This window comes from Bombina bombina, chromosome 2 (genome assembly GCF_027579735.1).
Source record: "Bombina bombina isolate aBomBom1 chromosome 2, aBomBom1.pri, whole genome shotgun sequence".
Classification (NCBI taxonomy): Eukaryota; Metazoa; Chordata; class Amphibia; order Anura; family Bombinatoridae; genus Bombina; species Bombina bombina.
Window position 1 is genome coordinate 92,852,499 of NC_069500.1, and position 17,578 is coordinate 92,870,076.

Below are 17,578 nucleotides of genomic sequence, written 5' to 3' on the forward strand. Positions count from 1 at the left end.
GATTGATCCTGGCTACCAGCCTGGGGATGAGAGGAAACGGCGGGAATACATAAGCTAGTTTGAAGGTCCAAGGTGCTACTAGTGCATCTACTAGAGTCGCCTTGGGATCCCTGGATCTGGACCCGTAGCAAGGAACCTTGAAGTTCTGACGAGAGGCCATCAGATCCATGTCTGGAATGCCCCACAGTTGAGTAATTTGGGCAAAGATTTCCGGATGGAGTTCCCACTCCCCCGGATGTAATGTCTGACGACTCAGAAAATCCGCTTCCCAATTTTCCACTCCTGGGATGTGGATTGCAGACAGGTGGCAGGAGTGAGTCTCCGCCCATTGAATGATTTTGGTCACTTCTTCCATCGCCAGGGAACTCCTTGTTCCCCCCTGATGGTTGATGTACGCAACAGTCGTCATGTTGTCTGATTGAAACCGTATGAACTTGGCCTTTGCAAGCTGAGGCCAAGCCTTGAGAGCATTGAGTATCGCTCTCAGTTCCAGAATATTTATCGGTAGAAGAGATTCTTCCCGAGACCAAAGACCCTGAGCTTTCAGGGGTCCCCAGACCGCGCCCCAGCCCATCAGACTGGCGTCGGTCGTGACAATGACCCACTCTGGCCTGCGGAAGTTCATCCCTTGTGACAGGTTGTCCAGGGACAGCCACCAACGGAGTCAATCTCTGGTCTACTGATTTACTTGTATCGTCGGAGACAAGTCTGTATAGTCCCCATTCCACTGACTGAGCATGCACAGTTGTAATGGTCTTAGATGAATGCGCGCAAAAGGAACTATGTCCATTGCCGCTACCATCAAACCTATTCCTTCCATGCACTGCGCTATGGAAGGAAGAGGAACGGAATGAAGTATTTGACAAGAGTTTAGAAGTTTTGTTTTTCTGGCCTCTGTCAGAAAAATCCTCATTTCTAAGGAGTCTATTATTGTTCCCAAGAAGGGAACCCTTGTTGACGGAGATAGAGAACTCTTTTCTACGTTCACTTTCCATCCGTGAGATCTGAGAAAGGCCAGGACTATGTCCGTGTGAGCCTTTGCTTGAGGAAGGGACGACGCTTGAATCAGAATGTCGTCCAAGTAAGGTACTACTGCAATGCCCCTTGGTCTTAGCACCGCTAGAAGGGACCCTAGTACCTTTGTGAAAATCCTTGGAGCAGTGGCTAATCCGAAAGGAAGTGCCACGAACTGGTAATGCTTGTCCAGGAATGCGAACCTTAGGAACCGATGATGTTCCTTGTGGATAGGAATATGTAGATACGCATCCTTTAAATCCACCGTGGTCATGAATTGACCTTCCTGGATGGAAGAATTGTTCGAATGGTTTCCATTTTGAACGATGGAACCTTGAGAAACTTGTTTAGGATCTTGAGATCTAAGATTGAATAATAAAAACTACAGTTAAACACTAAAAAACTCTAAGCCATCTCCGTGGAGATGTTGCCTGTACAACGGCAAAGAGAATGACTGGGGTAGGCGGAGCCTAGGAGGGATCATGTGACCAGCTTTGCTGGGCTCTTTGCCATTTCCTGTTGGGGAAGAGAATATCCCACAAGTAAGGATGACGCCGTGGACCGGACACACCTATGTTGGAGAAAGCTGACACGAAAATATCCCCCGAACATCTCTATGTAAAAAGGGGGAAGATATTTTGACTCAAAATTTCTTCAGCTCACCAGAAGAGTAAGTGCTTTGTGATCAGTCATACTTCAGCTACTGCCCAGCTGCAAGTTGAAAAGAAAGCCCATCAGCAGTGCTGAGGTCATGCTTTGCTGTGATCTTGTGATAGTTCATAGTAAACTTCCTTAAACTGAATAGGAAAATAACATGACTGTGCCTGCACATGCCAGATGCACAACGGATTGGCTGTTTAAAGTCTCTTTCAGTGGAGTGTGAATACTTAGGTACATTTGAGTAAAAATATATTTTCTTTTTCTTTTTTTTTTATGTAGAGATGTTCAGGTGATATTTTCTAGTCAGCGCCATTTTCAAGTGCTTCAACATTTTGGTATCGTGTCCCTTTTTAAGTACAAGGAGTTAAATCAAAATGGTGAAACCTAAGATGAAACGGTGATTGATAATGTTATTGCAAGACCATTTAGCAGCTGGATTCTGTAATGAGGCATTAATGAGAGCAGCAGGTACAGGAGGGAAACAATAGCATGGTGAATAGTAACCCTGCTACTGTAGTATAATGTCTCTTTAGTTACAATGCAGCTCTGTATATATGTATTGCTGCATCCTGTGACAGAGGCAGTGTGCTTGCAGGGATCAGTGATCGCTATTGGCTTGTTAACAGCTTTACCTTGCACAATAGAAAGCAGAAGCTTTAGATTTAGTTTTTACAATCATGAAGACCACAATTTCCTTTCATGATACAGATAGAACATACAGATTTTAAACAACTTTCCAATTTACTTCTATTATCAAAATTTCTACATTTGAATGGTACTACTGGGAGCTAGCTGAACACATTGGGTGAGCCAATGACAAGAGGCAAGTATGTGCAGCCATCAATCAGCAGCTAGCTCCCAGCAGTAATGCATTGCTGCTCCTGAGCCTACATAGGCACGCTTTTTTAACAAAGGATACCAAAATAAAGTCAATTTGATGATAGAGCATGTCATTCTAAACAACTTTCTAAAAAATATACAGATCCCGCTCTGTATTGTGCACAATAAGACAATATCACTGATCTGTAAATTCACACTGCTTCTGTAACAGAGTGTGGGAATACACTATTTGTTCTGGCCCCTATGTTTTGGACAAATTTATGTGGTTTATAATGGTGAACTACACGACAGAAATATAAACAATACAATGATTTCATTAACTGCATGGCCATACATTGAACACATTTAAGTGTGCAATATAATTTTGTCCTAAACAAAATCAAATAAAAATCTGATAATCTTTTGGCCAATGATTATCAGAGTGATCTGCTTTGACAAATGTAACAATCCTCTAATTGGAACATTGATAAAGTGATGGTATTTCCCTTTGCAGTTACGTATTATGCGATGCCAGGATTGCAAAATGTTTTTTGCCGAGTTAGCTGCACAATGCAAGTACCACTAAATCCTGCACCATGAATTGCACATCCAAGTAAACTTTCTGAAAGTAACAACATTGGGTTTTTGTATAGTAATATATATGTCAACCGTAATGAAATTATGAAAAACATAATTTATGCTTACCTGATAAATTCCTTTCTTCTGTTGTGTGATCAGTCCACGGGTCATCATTACTTCTGGGATATAACTCCTCCCCAACAGGAAATGCAAGAGGATTCACCCAGCAGAGCTGCATATAGCTCCTCCCCTCTACGTCACTCCCAGTCATTCGACCAAGAATCAACGAGAAAGGAGAAACCAAGGGTGAAGTGGTGACTGGAGTATAATTTAAAAGATATTTACCTGCCTTAAAACAGGGCGGGCCGTGGACTGATCACACAACAGAAGAAAGGAATTTATCAGGTAAGCATAAATTATGTTTTCTTCTGTTATGTGTGATCAGTCCACGGGTCATCATTACTTCTGGGATACCAATACCAAAGCAAAAGTACACGGATGACGGGAGGGATAGGCAGGCTCATTATACAGAAGGAACCACTGCCTGAAGAACCTTTCTCCCAAAAATAGCCTCCGAAGAAGCAAAAGTGTCAAATTTGTAAAATTTGGAAAAAGTATGAAGCGAAGACCAAGTTGCAGCCTTGCAAATCTGTTCAACAGAGGCCTCATTCTTAAAGGCCCAAGTGGAAGCCACAGCTCTAGTAGAATGAGCTGTAATTCTTTCAGGAGGCTGCTGTCCAGCAGTCTCATAGGCTAAACGAATTATGCTACGAAGCCAGAAGGAGAGAGAGGTAGCCGAAGCCTTATGACCTCTCCTCTGACCAGAGTACACGACAAACAGGGAAGACGTTTGTCGAAAATCCTTAGTTGCCTGCAAGTAGAACTTGAGGGCACGAACTACATCCAGATTGTGTAGAAGACGTTCCTTCTTTGAAGAAGGATTTGGACACAAGGATGGAACAACAATCTCTTGATTGATATTCCTGTTAGTGACTACCTTAGGTAAGAACCCAGGTTTAGTACGCAGAACTACCTTGTCTGAGTGAAAAATCAGATAAGGAGAATCACAATGTAAGGCTGATAACTCAGAGACTCTTCGAGCCGAGGAAATAGCCATTAAAAACAGAACTTTCCAAGATAACAATTTTATATCAATGGAATGAAGGGGTTCAAACGGAACACCCTGTAAAACGTTAAGAACTAAGTTTAAACTCCATGGCGGAGCAACCGTTTTAAACACAGGCTTGATCCTAGCTAAAGCCCGACAAAAGGCCTGGACGTCTGGATTTTCTGACAGACGCCTGTGTAACAAGATGGACAGAGCTGAGATCTGTCCCTTTAATGAGCTAGCCGATAAACCCTTTTCTAAACCTTCTTGTAGAAAGGACAATATCCTAGGAATCCTAACCTTACTCCAGGAGTAACCTTTGGATTCGCACCAGTATAGGTATTTACGCCATATCTTATGGTAAATCCTTCTGGTAACAGGCTTCCTAGCCTGTATCAGGGTATCAATAACCGACTCAGAAAAACCACGTTTTGATAAAATCAAGCGTTCAATTTCCAAGCAGTCAGCTTCAGAGAAGTTAGATTTTGATGTTTGAATGGACCCTGTATCAAAAGGTCCTGTCTTAGAGGTAGAGACCAAGGCGGACAGGATGACATGTCCACTAGATCTGCATACCAAGTCCTGCGTGGCCATGCAGGCGCTATTAGAATCACTGATGCTCTCTCCTGTTTGATTTTGGCAATCAATCGAGGAAGCAGCGGGAAGGGTGGAAACACATAAGCCATCCCGAAGTTCCAAGGTGCTGTCAAAGCATCTATCAGAACCGCTCCCGGATCCTTGGATCTGGACCCGTAGCGAGGAAGTTTGGCGTTCTGGCGAGACGCCATGAGATCTATCTCTGGTTTGCTCCAACGTCGAAGTATTTGGGCAAAGACCTCCGGATGAAGTTCCCACTCCCCCGGATGAAAAGTCTGGCGACTCAAGAAATCCGCCTCCCAGTTCTCCACTCCCGGGATGTGGATTGCTGACAGGTGGCAAGAGTGAGACTCTGCCCAGCGAATTATCTTTGATACTTCCATCATTGCTAGGGAGCTTCTTGTCCCTCCTTGATGGTTGATGTAAGCTACAGTCGTGATGTTGTCCGACTGAAACCTGATGAACCCCCGAGTTTTTAACTGGGGCCAAGCCAGAAGGGCATGGAGAACTGCTCTCAATTCCAGAATGTTTATTGGCAGGAGACTTTCCTCCTGATTCCATTGTCCCTGAGCCTTCAGAGAATTCCAGACAGCGCCCCAACCTAGTAGGCTGGCGTCTGTTGTTACAATTGTCCAGTCCGGCCTGCTGAATGGCATCCCCCTGGACAGATGTGGCCGAGAAAGCCACCATAGAAGAGAGTTTCTGGTCTCTTGATCCAGATTCAGAGTAGGGGACAAGTCTGAGTAATCCCCATTCCACTGACTCAGCATGCACAATTGCAGCGGTCTGAGATGTAGACGTGCAAAGGGTACTATGTCCATTGCTGCTACCATTAAGCCGATCACCTCCATGCATTGAGCTACTGACGGGAGTTGAATGGAATGAAGGACACGGCATGCATTTAGAAGCTTTGTTAATCTGTCTTCTGTCAGATAAATCTTCATTTCTACAGAATCTATAAGAGTCCCCAAGAATGGAACTCTTGTGAGAGGAAAAAGAGAACTCTTCTTTTCGTTCACTTTCCATCCATGCGACCTTAGAAATGCCAGAACTAACTCTGTATGAGACTTGGCAGTTTGAAAGCTTGAAGCTTGTATCAGAATGTCGTCTAGGTACGGAGCTACCGAAATTCCTCGCGGTCTTAGTACCGCCAGAAGGGCACCCAGAACCTTTGTGAAGATTCTTGGAGCCGTAGCCAATCCGAATGGAAGAGCTACAAACTGGTAATGCCTGTCTAAGAAGGCAAACCTTAGATACCGGTAATGATCTTTGTGAATCGGTATGTGAAGGTAAGCATCCTTTAAATCCACTGTGGTCATGTACTGACCCTTTTGGATCATGTGTAAGATTGTCCGAATAGTTTCCATTTTGAACGATGGAACTCTTAGGAATTTGTTTAGGATCTTTAAATCCAAGATTGGCCTGAAAGTTCCCTCTTTTTTGGGAACCACAAACAGGTTTGAGTAAAACCCTTGTCCTTGTTCCGACCGCGGAACCGGATGGATCACTCCCATTAATAACAGATCTTGTACACAGCGTAGAAACGCTTCTTTCTTTATCTGGTTTGTTGACAACCTTGACAGATGAAATCTCCCTCTTGGGGGAGAGAATTTGAAGTCTAGAAGGTATCCCTGAGATATGATCTCTAGCGCCCAGGGATCCTGAACATCTCTTGCCCAAGCCTGGGCGAAGAGAGAGAGTCTGCCCCCCACTAGATCCGGTCCCGGATCGGGGGCCCTCGGTTCATGCTGTCTTTGGGGCAGCAGCAGGTTTCCTGGCCTGCTTGCCCTTGTTCCAGGACTGGTTAGGTTTCCAGCCTTGTCTGTAACGAGCAACAGCTCCTTCCTGTTTTGGTGCAGTGGAAGTTGATGCTGCTCCTGCTTTGAAATTCCGAAAGGGACGAAAATTAGACTGTCTAGCCTTAGCTTTGGCTTTGTCTTGAGGCAGGGCGTGGCCCTTACCTCCTGTAATGTCAGCGATAATTTCTTTCAAACCGGGCCCAAATAAAGTTTGCCCCTTGAAAGGTATATTAAGTAATTTGGACTTAGAAGTTACATCAGCTGACCAGGATTTTAGCCACAGCGCCCTACGTGCCTGAATGGCGAATCCTGAGTTCTTAGCCGTAAGTTTGGTTAAATGTACTACGGCCTCCGAAATGAATGAATTAGCTAGTTTAAGGACTCTAAGCCTGTCCGTAATGTCGTCCAGCGTAGCTGAACTAAGGTTCTCTTCCAGAGACTCAATCCAAAATGCTGCCGCAGCCGTAATCGGCGCGATGCATGCAAGGGGTTGCAATATAAAACCTTGTTGAACAAACATTTTCTTAAGGTAACCCTCTAATTTTTTATCCATTGGATCTGAAAAAGCACAGCTATCCTCCACCGGGATAGTGGTACGCTTAGCTAAAGTAGAAACTGCTCCCTCCACCTTAGGGACCGTTTGCCATAAGTCCCGTGTGGTGGCGTCTATTGGAAACATCTTTCTAAATATTGGAGGGGGTGAGAACGGCACACCGGGTCTATCCCACTCCTTAGTAACAATTTCAGTTAGTCTCTTAGGTATAGGAAAAACGTCAGTACTCGCCGGTACCGCAAAGTATTTATCCAACCTACACAATTTCTCTGGTATTGCAACAGTGTTACAATCATTAAGAGCCGCTAAAACCTCCCCTAGTAATACACGGAGGTTCTCCAATTTAAATTTAAAATTTGAAATATCTGAATCCAATCTGTTTGGATCAGAACCATCACCCACAGAATGAAGCTCTCCGTCCTCATGCTCTGCAAGCTGTGACGCAGTATCAGACATGGCCCTAGTATTATCAGCGCACTCTGTTCTCACCCCAGAGTGATCACGATTGCCTCTTAGTTCTGGTAATTTAGCCAAAACTTCAGTCATAACAGTAGCCATATCTTGTAATGTTATCTGTAATGGCCGCCCAGATGTACTAGGCGCCATAATATCACGCACCTCCCGGGCGGGAGATGCAGGTACTGACACGTGAGGCGAGTTAGTCGGCATAACTCTCCCCTCGCTGTTTGGTGAAATTTGTTCAATTTGTACAGATTGGCTTTTATTTAAAGTAGCATCAATACAGTTAGTACATACATTTCTATTGGGCTCCACCTTGGCATTGGAACAAATGACACAGGTATCTTCCTCTGAATCAGACATGTTTAACACACTAGCAATAAACTTGCAACTTGGTTACAATCTTATTTAACAAAAACGTACTGTGCCTCAAAGAAGCACTAAACGATTAAATGACAGTTGAAATAATGAACTGAAAGACAGTTATAGCATCAATCCTTAAAAACAACACAACTTTTAGCAAAGGTTTGTTCCCATTAGTAAAGTAACAATAATTAAATTTGAAACATAAAAATTACAGAGCAACGTTTTTAATCACAGTCAATATATAAGTCTCACAGCTCTGCTGAGAGAATCTACCTCCCTCCAAAGAAGTTTGAAGACCCCTGAGTTCTGTTAGAGATGAACCGGATCATGCAGGAAATACAAGAGTAACTGACTGGAAATTTTTGATGCGTAGCAAAGAGCGCCAAAAACGGCCCCTCCCCCTCACACACAGCAGTGAGAGAGAAACGAAACTGTCACAATTAAAACAAGTAACTGCCAAGTGGAAAAATAATGCCCAAATATTTATTCACTCAGTACCTCAGAAAATGCAAACGATTCTACATTCCAGCAAAAACGTTTAACATAATAAATACCTATTAAAAGGTTTAATGTACTTTTAACAGAGTAATTCCGGTGAAATACCATCCCCAGAATACTGAAGTGTAGAGTATACATACATGTCATTATAACGGTATGGCAGGATTTTCTCATCAATTCCATTCAGAAAATAAAAACTGCTACATACCTCAATGCAGATTCATCTGCCCGCTGTCCCCTGATCTGAAGCTTTTACCTCCCTCAGATGGCCGAGAAACAGCAATATGATCTTAACTACTCCGGTTAAAATCATAGTAAAAACTCTGGTAGATTCTTCTTCAAACTCTGCCAGAGAGGCAATAACACGCTCCGGTGCTATTGTAAAATAACAAACTTTTGATTGAAGTTATAAAAACTAAGTATAATCACCATAGTCCTCTCACACATCCTATCTAGTCGTTGGGTGCAAGAGAATGACTGGGAGTGACGTAGAGGGGAGGAGCTATATGCAGCTCTGCTGGGTGAATCCTCTTGCATTTCCTGTTGGGGAGGAGTTATATCCCAGAAGTAATGATGACCCGTGGACTGATCACACATAACAGAAGAAATGCAAAATCTTTACACAACTAAATTTGTATTTCTTTTTAATTTTCAGACTTTAAATCCTCTTATTGTACCAAACGTGTCAATAGTACTAGATGTGTGCCTTAAAGCAAAAGAAAATTGTAAATTTGCACTGGATTACTTAACACAAAATTCAACAAAGTCTTAAGGGACACGGAACCCAATTTTTTTTCTTACATGATTTAGATAGAACATACAATTTTACAAAAAGCTTTCCAATTTAGTTCTATTATCAATGTTGCTTCATTCTATTGGTAACATTTATCGAAGAAGCAGCAATGCATTACTGGGAGCTAGCTGAGCACATAAGTAATATAAAATAATATGAGGTATATATATATATATATATACACATACAGTCACCAATAGTTATAGTTTTGATCAGGGGACTGATGTAGCTAACTGCGAGGACACGGTGCCTGATCTGTTGTAATTACTTTATATATCAGGTTAAATAAATTGTCAACATACTAAAACCAATTCTACACCTACCACTGAGGAGTTCAATCCAACTTTGTACAGTCTCTGGAGCTGGGGTTTCCTTTATATGCTTTAAGGCTTCATCAAGCATAACATCTCCCGTTGGGGCGTCAGATTTACAAATTACCTGAGAAAAATTAAAATGACACAGTTGCTATGTAAATACAGTGATTAACATATACATGAGTCTCGTTTACCACACTTAACGCCCTTTCAGATTTCAATATAATATTTTTAAATTATGAGCAGTAAAATCACTTCTATAAACATGCTTTTATCGCCGTATATGTAATTGGGGTAAAAAGACGGAGCTCCATGCGACTGGTAACTTTACACGTTTCTCATTGGCTCAGCTCCACACCAGTTACCAGCAGACTTAAAGGGATATAAAACTGAAAAACATTTCTCCCCTGTAAAGTGTTCCCAATAACTGATATTACTTGCTGCAGTGTATTAAATTATATCCAAACAAGCATTTTCTTTACCGTAGTCATTTGAAATAGTTGCTTTTTCCCGCTAAAACTACCACCTATACAAAAAAACCATAAATATTGCCATATACCCTATAAAAATAATAATATGTAAACAAGCAGAAACCTTCACAGTGGAGGGTAGGGAGATAGGCCCTAACATTGTTTTTTTCAGTTGGCCATTTTGTATAGAAAGAGAAGATCACATTAGGTGGTCTGCCGTCCCTGAATCCCAAGTCCATTTAAATGGGGATATTCTTGAGAAAAGCAAAACAGCTTTTTTTACAGTACATCCCTTTAAGAATGAATAATTATTTTATGAGAATAGGCATAAGTGTAAAAACTCATTAAGAAATGTACTCTGCCTACACATGTGGTTAAACAGATGGAAAAAGCATCAAAGCAAAGCCAATAAGTAGGGCATAATGCACTCTAATATATCATAGATAATAGACCATTTCCCCATACACTTCAGCATTTCTATGACATTTATCTATTATTATTTTAAGTAACTGTTGAATTAGGCCACTTTTTGAAATTTGTGCACTAAAATGTATACACGGTTCACAAATAGACAGCATGATTTCTTCTGTGGCAAAGAAGAAAAAAAAACGAGCTATGAGAAAGGGTTAAAAGAAAATAAATATGGCTGCTAGACATCTATTCGGTTGCATATATTTTTTTTACTCACTCCCCATATTCCTGCTGCTTCCAACTTAAAAACAATCTCCAAAATTTGCCTCTTTCTCGCACAAGATATACTTTAATCTACTCACATTCCGGTCTACCAGACTTCTCCAGCCCCTATCTTGTGGAACACTCTGCCTCGCTCCACAAGACTATCCCCTAGTTTCCAAACTTTCAAGCACTTAAAGGGACAGTCTACATCAGAATTTTTATTGTTTTAAAAGATAGATAATCCCTTTATTACCCATTTCCCAGTTTTGCATAACTAACACAGTTATAATAATATACTTTTAACCTCTGTGATTATCTTGTATCTAAGCTTCTGCAAACTGCCCCTTTTTTCAGTTCTTTTGACAGACTTGCAGTCTAGCCAATCAGTGCCTGCTCCCAGATAACTTCACGTGCACGAGCACAGTGTTATCTATATGAAATAAGTGAACTAACACCCTCTAGTGGTGAAAAACTGTTAAAATGCAATCTGAAAGAGGTGGGCTTCAAGGTCTAAGAAATTAGCATATGAACCTTCTAGGTTAAGCTTTCAACTAAGAATACCAAGAGAACAAAGCAAAATTGGTGATAAAAGTAAATTGGAAAATTGTTTAAAATTACATGCTCTACCTGAATCATGAAAGTTTATTTTGGCCTAGACTGTCCCTTTAAAGACTCTGTTCAGGGATGCAAACATTATACATGAACATGTTCGTATCTCAGTTCCTCTACTCCTTTGTCATCCCCTTGAACCCCCTTTAGCATGTAAGCCTACAAGCCCAGCCGCTTGGTAGATAACATGAGAGCTGATTTACAACAGCTCAATTCTTGGCCGGGCCGTCTATCAATTTGTCTTTTATAATTGTCACCTTGCATGTTTATAGCGCTGTGGAATCTGTTGGCGCTCTACAAATAACTAAGAATGTATGTCAAAGTTTTAAAATTGAGCAGTAAATTTATTGTAAGTATGCTGTGAAATACTGATGATTTATTTTTCCAAACTTAGCATAGGATGAACTTTAATACAATTACACATTTAATGACAGACTTTGTTTACCTTTCTTGAGAGTAGACTTTTGCGTCTCATACCAACAGCTTCAAGAGTAATTCTGCCCCTAAATGCCAGTTCAATTAACATACAACCACGTAAGCCAGCAGAAATGCAATCATTCCAAAATGATGTATATCCCTAAAGGAAAAAAACAAAAAAAACACAAACAGCATGGCATTAGGATTACTCCAAGAAACAAGGTCTTGGTAAAATGTAATGAAATCCTAAATGTAATTTACAAATCTTAAGACCCAGGAAGCAATTTTATGTCTGGTTCCTTAGTATTTAGATATTTCTACATAAATCCCTATACAAAATAATTCCAAATATAGTATGGCTGCAAACTCAAATGTTTCTCAATGCCTAGTATTGGAAAGATGCAAAGAAACATGTTGCAGAATGAAGGTCCATTGAAAAGCTTATCCATCTTTGAATTTTTAAGATGAATTAATTTAGGTTTTTTCAGTGTTTCAGTATAAACTGACCACCCTCATGCTAAAAAAAACAAAAACTATGCTTTCTTCACTTTTAATCTGCTTTTCCTTTCCAAAAAAAAAAAACACTACACAGTAAAAACGCTGTCACTTCCTACTATAGCTCATTGATTGAAGTGTACTTCCCGATTATACTCACTAAGCATTTATATTTGTAGTAAAAGGAGTTTCAGACTTACTTCCGTTTCTTTGTGTGTCTTTATGTCCACACTTTAAGGCACCAGCTACTACTGAGCATGTGCAAGAGTTCAGCGTATACATACAAGTCTGTGGTTGGATAATGGTTGTCACATGGAAAAGGAAAGAATTTCTGAAATTTGTTAGAATAAATCTACTCCTGGTTAAAATGCAGTGTTATTGCACTGTCTTTTTTTTTTTTTTACACAATTCTACTGTATTTAATGGTCTGTATACATCGTTATACTTCTGCATAAAATGGTACTTCATAAATAAAAGATATAATTGTGAAGTGAATACAGTACGATTCAGAGCTAAACACAGCCATTGAGCTGATCAGAGATGGCATATGTGCCATGTTTTGTTAAAGATAAAAAAAAAATGCATTGCTGCTCAAGAATTGACAAGTATGGTTTTCTTCTGCGGTTGTTAACACAGGTATAGGCAAGCAACAGTGCAATATGAAAATGTTCCAACATAGGGCTTGACAAAGTTGATAAAAATCTAGGAGCCAGAAATTTTGGGAGTCAACATGATAGATATAAATGATATATTATTTGACACATTTACTGTCGGGCGCAATACTATACTATTTCAAGCATGCATGAAAGATAGGTTAGTAATGCGATTGTCACATTCATCTTTTAAACACAGGAAACCCAAAGACAAAAGAATAAAGGAACTAGGAGTTGTGGCACTGATCTTAAAGTGTAATTTTATACATGGCCAGCGCCTCTAAAAAAAGTAGGCATTGATCAGTAGTAGGGCTGGGCGATATGGGGAAAAAAATGTGATTGTGATTTAATCACGATTTTCACGTCAGCACCCCTGTAACCCCATGAGCCCCCCTCTGTAACCTACATAAGCCCCATCAGCTTTCACTGTAACCCCTCTCCCTGTAACCCGCATCAGGCCCCAGCGCACCCCTCTCCCTGTAACCCGCATCAGGCCCCAGCGCACCCCTCTCCCTGTAACCCGCATCAGGCCCCAGCGCACCACGGGAAGTCGGCCCCCCTCCCTGTAACCCGCATCAGGCCCCAGCGCACCCCCCTCCCTGTAACCCGCATCAGGCCCCAGCGCACCCCTCTCCCTGTAACCCGCATCAGGCCCCAGCGCACCCCTCTCCCTGTAACCAGCATCAGGCCCCAGCGCACCCCTCTCCCTGTAACCAGCATCAGGCCCCAGCGCACCCCTCTCCCTGTAACCCGCATCAGGCCCCAGCACACCACGGGAAGTCGCCCCCTCTCCCTGTAACCCGCATCAGGCCCCGGCGCACCCCTCTCCCTGTAACCCGCATCAGGCCCCGGCGCACCCCTCTCCCTGTAACCCGCATCAGGCCCCGGCGCACCACGGGAAGTCGGCCCCTCTCCCTGTAACCCGCATCAGGCCCCGGCGCACCCCTCCCCCTGTAACCCGCATCAGGCCCCGGCGCACCCCTCTCCCTGTAACCCGCATCAGGCCCCGGCGCACCCCTCTCCCTGTAACCCGCATCAGGCCCCGGCGCACCCCTCTCCCTGTAACCCGCATCAGGCCCCGGCGCACCCCTCTCCCTGTAACCCGCATCAGGCCCCGGCGCACCACGGGAAGTCGGCCCCTCTCCCTGTAACCCGCATCAGGCCCCGGCGCACCCCTCCCCCTGTAACCCGCATCAGGCCCCGGCGCACCCCTCTCCCTGTAACCCGCATCAGGCCCCGGCGCACCCCTCTCCCTGTAACCCGCATCAGGCCCCAGCGCACCCCTCTCCCTGTAACCAGCATCAGGCCCCAGCGCACCCCTCTCCCTGTAACCCGCATCAGGCCCCAGCGCACCACGGGAAGTCGCCCCCTCTCCCTGTAACCCGCATCAGGCCCCGGCGCACCCCTCTCCCTGTAACCCGCATCAGGCCCCGGCGCACCACGGGAAGTCGGCCCCTCTCCCTGTAACCCGCATCAGGCCCCGGCGCACCCCTCTCCCTGTAACCCGCATCAGGCCCCGGCGCACCCCTCTCCCTGTAACCCGCATCAGGCCCCGGCGCACCACGGGAAGTCGGCCCCTCTCCCTGTAACCCGCATCAGGCCCCGGCGCACCCCTCTCCCTGTAACCCGCATCAGGCCCCGGCGCACCACGGGAAGTCGGCCCCTCTCCCTGTAACCCGCATCAGGCCCCGGCGCACCCCTCCCCCTGTAACCCGCATCAGGCCCCGGCGCACCCCTCTCCCTGTAACCCGCATAAGGCCCCGGCGCACCCCTCTCCCTGTAACCCGCATCAGGCCCCGGCGCACCCCTCTCCCTGTAACCCGCATCAGGCCCCGGCGCACCCCTCTCCCTGTAACCCGCATCAGCCACAGCGCACCACGGGAAGTCGGCCCCCCTCCCTGTAACCCGCATCAGCCACAGCGCTCCCCCCTCCTTGTAACCCGCATCAGCCACAGCGCTCCCTGGTAAGTCGGCTCAATGTTGCAAGGCGGGCACGGCCCTTCTGTACATCATAAGTAAATTCAAATGGGGTGGGGCTAAAAATCGCATACTCTTGCGGTTCTAAAACTGTGGCGATTAATAGCGGTTTAAAATCGCATCTGCGATTAATCGTGCAGCCCTAATCAGATATTTATGCCAGCAAGCAGTTCACTAGAACTATTTCCAAGATAACCTAGAATAGTTAACAGTTATACTATGGTATTATGTTATTTTGTGCACAACAGCTATTGCCATAATAAAAAAACAAAAAATTTTTTTATTTGTGGTGTTCTTGATATGGCATTACTTGAAACTGCACTTTAACAAAGTCTGGGGATAGATTACTTTATAATGATACATTACACTGTGGGGTTGTCAAATATATTTAAAATTTAGGAGCCAGACACTGGTATTTGTATATAAATATATGGAGAATAATCCAAAAAAGGTAGGAGCCAGTGGCTCCCGAGTTTGTTGAGACCTGCCATAACTTTAGATAGTGCTGTTGTTAGTTGTTTACAGGGCTCCTGACAGTTTGACACTGAGGGGATCTATAACTAAAGATAACACTCTGCAGCACCAGGTACCCTGGCATTAGACACTGGAGATCCGTAAAAGAAGATAGCTGTGTGGTCCATGCAGCAAAGGGTCTCATGAAATTTTGACATTACAGGGATCAGGTAACAAGTTAATACTGTTGTCCATACAGTACCAGGTCCACTGACAGTAAGGGGGATCTGAAGATAGCACTAGGGTCTGTACAGCACCAGGTCCCTGGCAGAAGGACACTGGGGATCTGAAATTGTGGTCTGTGCAGCACTGGGTCCCCTGACAGTTTGACATTGCAGAGATCCGTAAATGAAGATAGCACTATGGTCCATCCAGCACCAGGTCCCTTGACAATTTGACACTAAGGATCCGTAACTGAAGATAGCAATGGAGTCCGTGCAGCACCAGGTAAACTGTCAGTATGACACTGTGGGGATCCGTAACAAAAAATAAATCTGCGGTCCATGCAACAATGGGACCCTGACAGTTTGACACTGTAGGAAACTGGTAAATAAAGATAGTGCTGAGGTCCGTGCATCAAGTCCCCTGTAAATGACACTCCGGGAATCCTATAATTGAAGAAAGCCTTGTGTAGCAGAGGAAAAAGTAATTTTGGAAATGTGCAGGTGGTGTAATGAATTAAGCTACAGCTTGCTGCAACTGCATTGGGCAAGGGCAGGATGGTGGTACAACAGAGGACAATAATTATTGCCCAAGACCATGAAACTTAAAGGGATAGAAAACCCAAACATAAAAGGTCATTTTTTTAAAACATCATATACGGTTGATAATTTAAGCAAATAACATGTATTAGCTATTTTCTTTTACAGGGAGTGCAGAATTATTAGGCAAGTTGTATTTTTGAGGATTAATTTTATTATTGAACAACAACCATGTTCTCATTTAACCCAAAAAACTCATTAATATCAAAGCTGAATATTTTTGGAAGTAGTTTTTAGTTTTAGCTATTTTAGGGGGATATCTGTGTGTGCAGGTGACTATTACTGTGCATAATTATTAGGCAACTTAACAAAAAACATATATACCCATTTCAATTATTTATTTTTACCAGTGAAACCAATATAACATCTCAACATTCACAAATATACATTTCTGACATTCAAAAACAAAACAAAAACAAATCAGTGACCAATATAGCCACCTTTCTTTGCAAGGACACTCAAAAGCCTGCCATCCATGGATTCTGTTAGTGTTTTGATCTGTTCACCATCAACATTGCGTGCAGCAGCAACCACAGCCTCCCAGACACTGTTCAGAGAGGTGTACTGTTTTCCCTCCTTGTAAATCTCACATTTGATGATGGACCACAGGTTCTCAATGGGGTTCAGATCAGGTGAACAAGGAGGCCATGTCATTAGATTTTCTTCTTTTATACCCTTTCTTGCCAGCCACGCTGTGGAGTACTTGGACGCGTGTGATGGAGCATTGTCCTGCATGAAAATCATGTTTTTCTTGAAGGATGCAGACTTCTTCCTGTACCACTGCTTGAAGAAGGTGTCTTCCAGAAACTGGCAGTAGGACTGGGAGTTGAGCTTGACTCCATCCTCAACCCGAAAAGGCCCCACAAGCTCATCTTTGATGATACCAGCCCAAACCAGTACTCCACCTCCACCTTGCTGGCGTCTGAGTCGGACTGGAGCTCTCTGCCCTTTACCAATCCAGCCACGGGCCCATCCATCTGGCCCATCAAGACTCTCTCTCATTTCCTCAGTCCATAAAACCTTAGAAAAATCAGTCTTGAGATATTTCTTGGCCCAGTCTTGACGTTTCAGCTTGTGTGTTTTGTTCAGTGGTGGTCGTCTTTCAGCCTTTCTTACCTTGGCCATGTCTCTGAGTATTGCACACCTTGTGCTTTTGGGCACTCCAGTGATGTTGCAGCTCTGAAATATGGCCAAACTGGTGGCAAGTGGCATCTTGGCAGCTGCACGCTTGACTTTTCTCAGTTCATGGGCAGTTATTTTGCGCCTTGGTTTTTCCCCACACGCTTCTTGCGACCCTGTTGACTATTTTGAATGAAACGCTTGATTGTTCGATGATCACGCTTCAGAAGCTTTGCAATTTTAAGAGTGCTGCATCCCTCTGCAAGATATCTCACTATTTTTGACTTTTCTGAGCCTGTCAAGTCCTTCTTTTGACCCATTTTGCCAAAG

General features: G+C 43.6%; 1 protein-coding gene across 1 annotated transcript in view; it reads right to left on the reverse strand.

Moving 5' to 3' along the window:
* GOLPH3 (golgi phosphoprotein 3) overlaps window positions 1-17,578 on the reverse strand; it is a 30,180-nt gene that overhangs the window by 4,304 nt on the left and 8,298 nt on the right. Inside the window, exons 2-3 of the mRNA XM_053701174.1 lie at window positions 11,759-11,890; window positions 9,569-9,683 (exon numbers count right to left, since the gene is read on the reverse strand). Of these exons, the coding sequence (XP_053557149.1) occupies window positions 9,569-9,683; window positions 11,759-11,890 (247 nt within the window). The remainder of the gene's footprint in view (window positions 1-9,568; window positions 9,684-11,758; window positions 11,891-17,578) is intronic.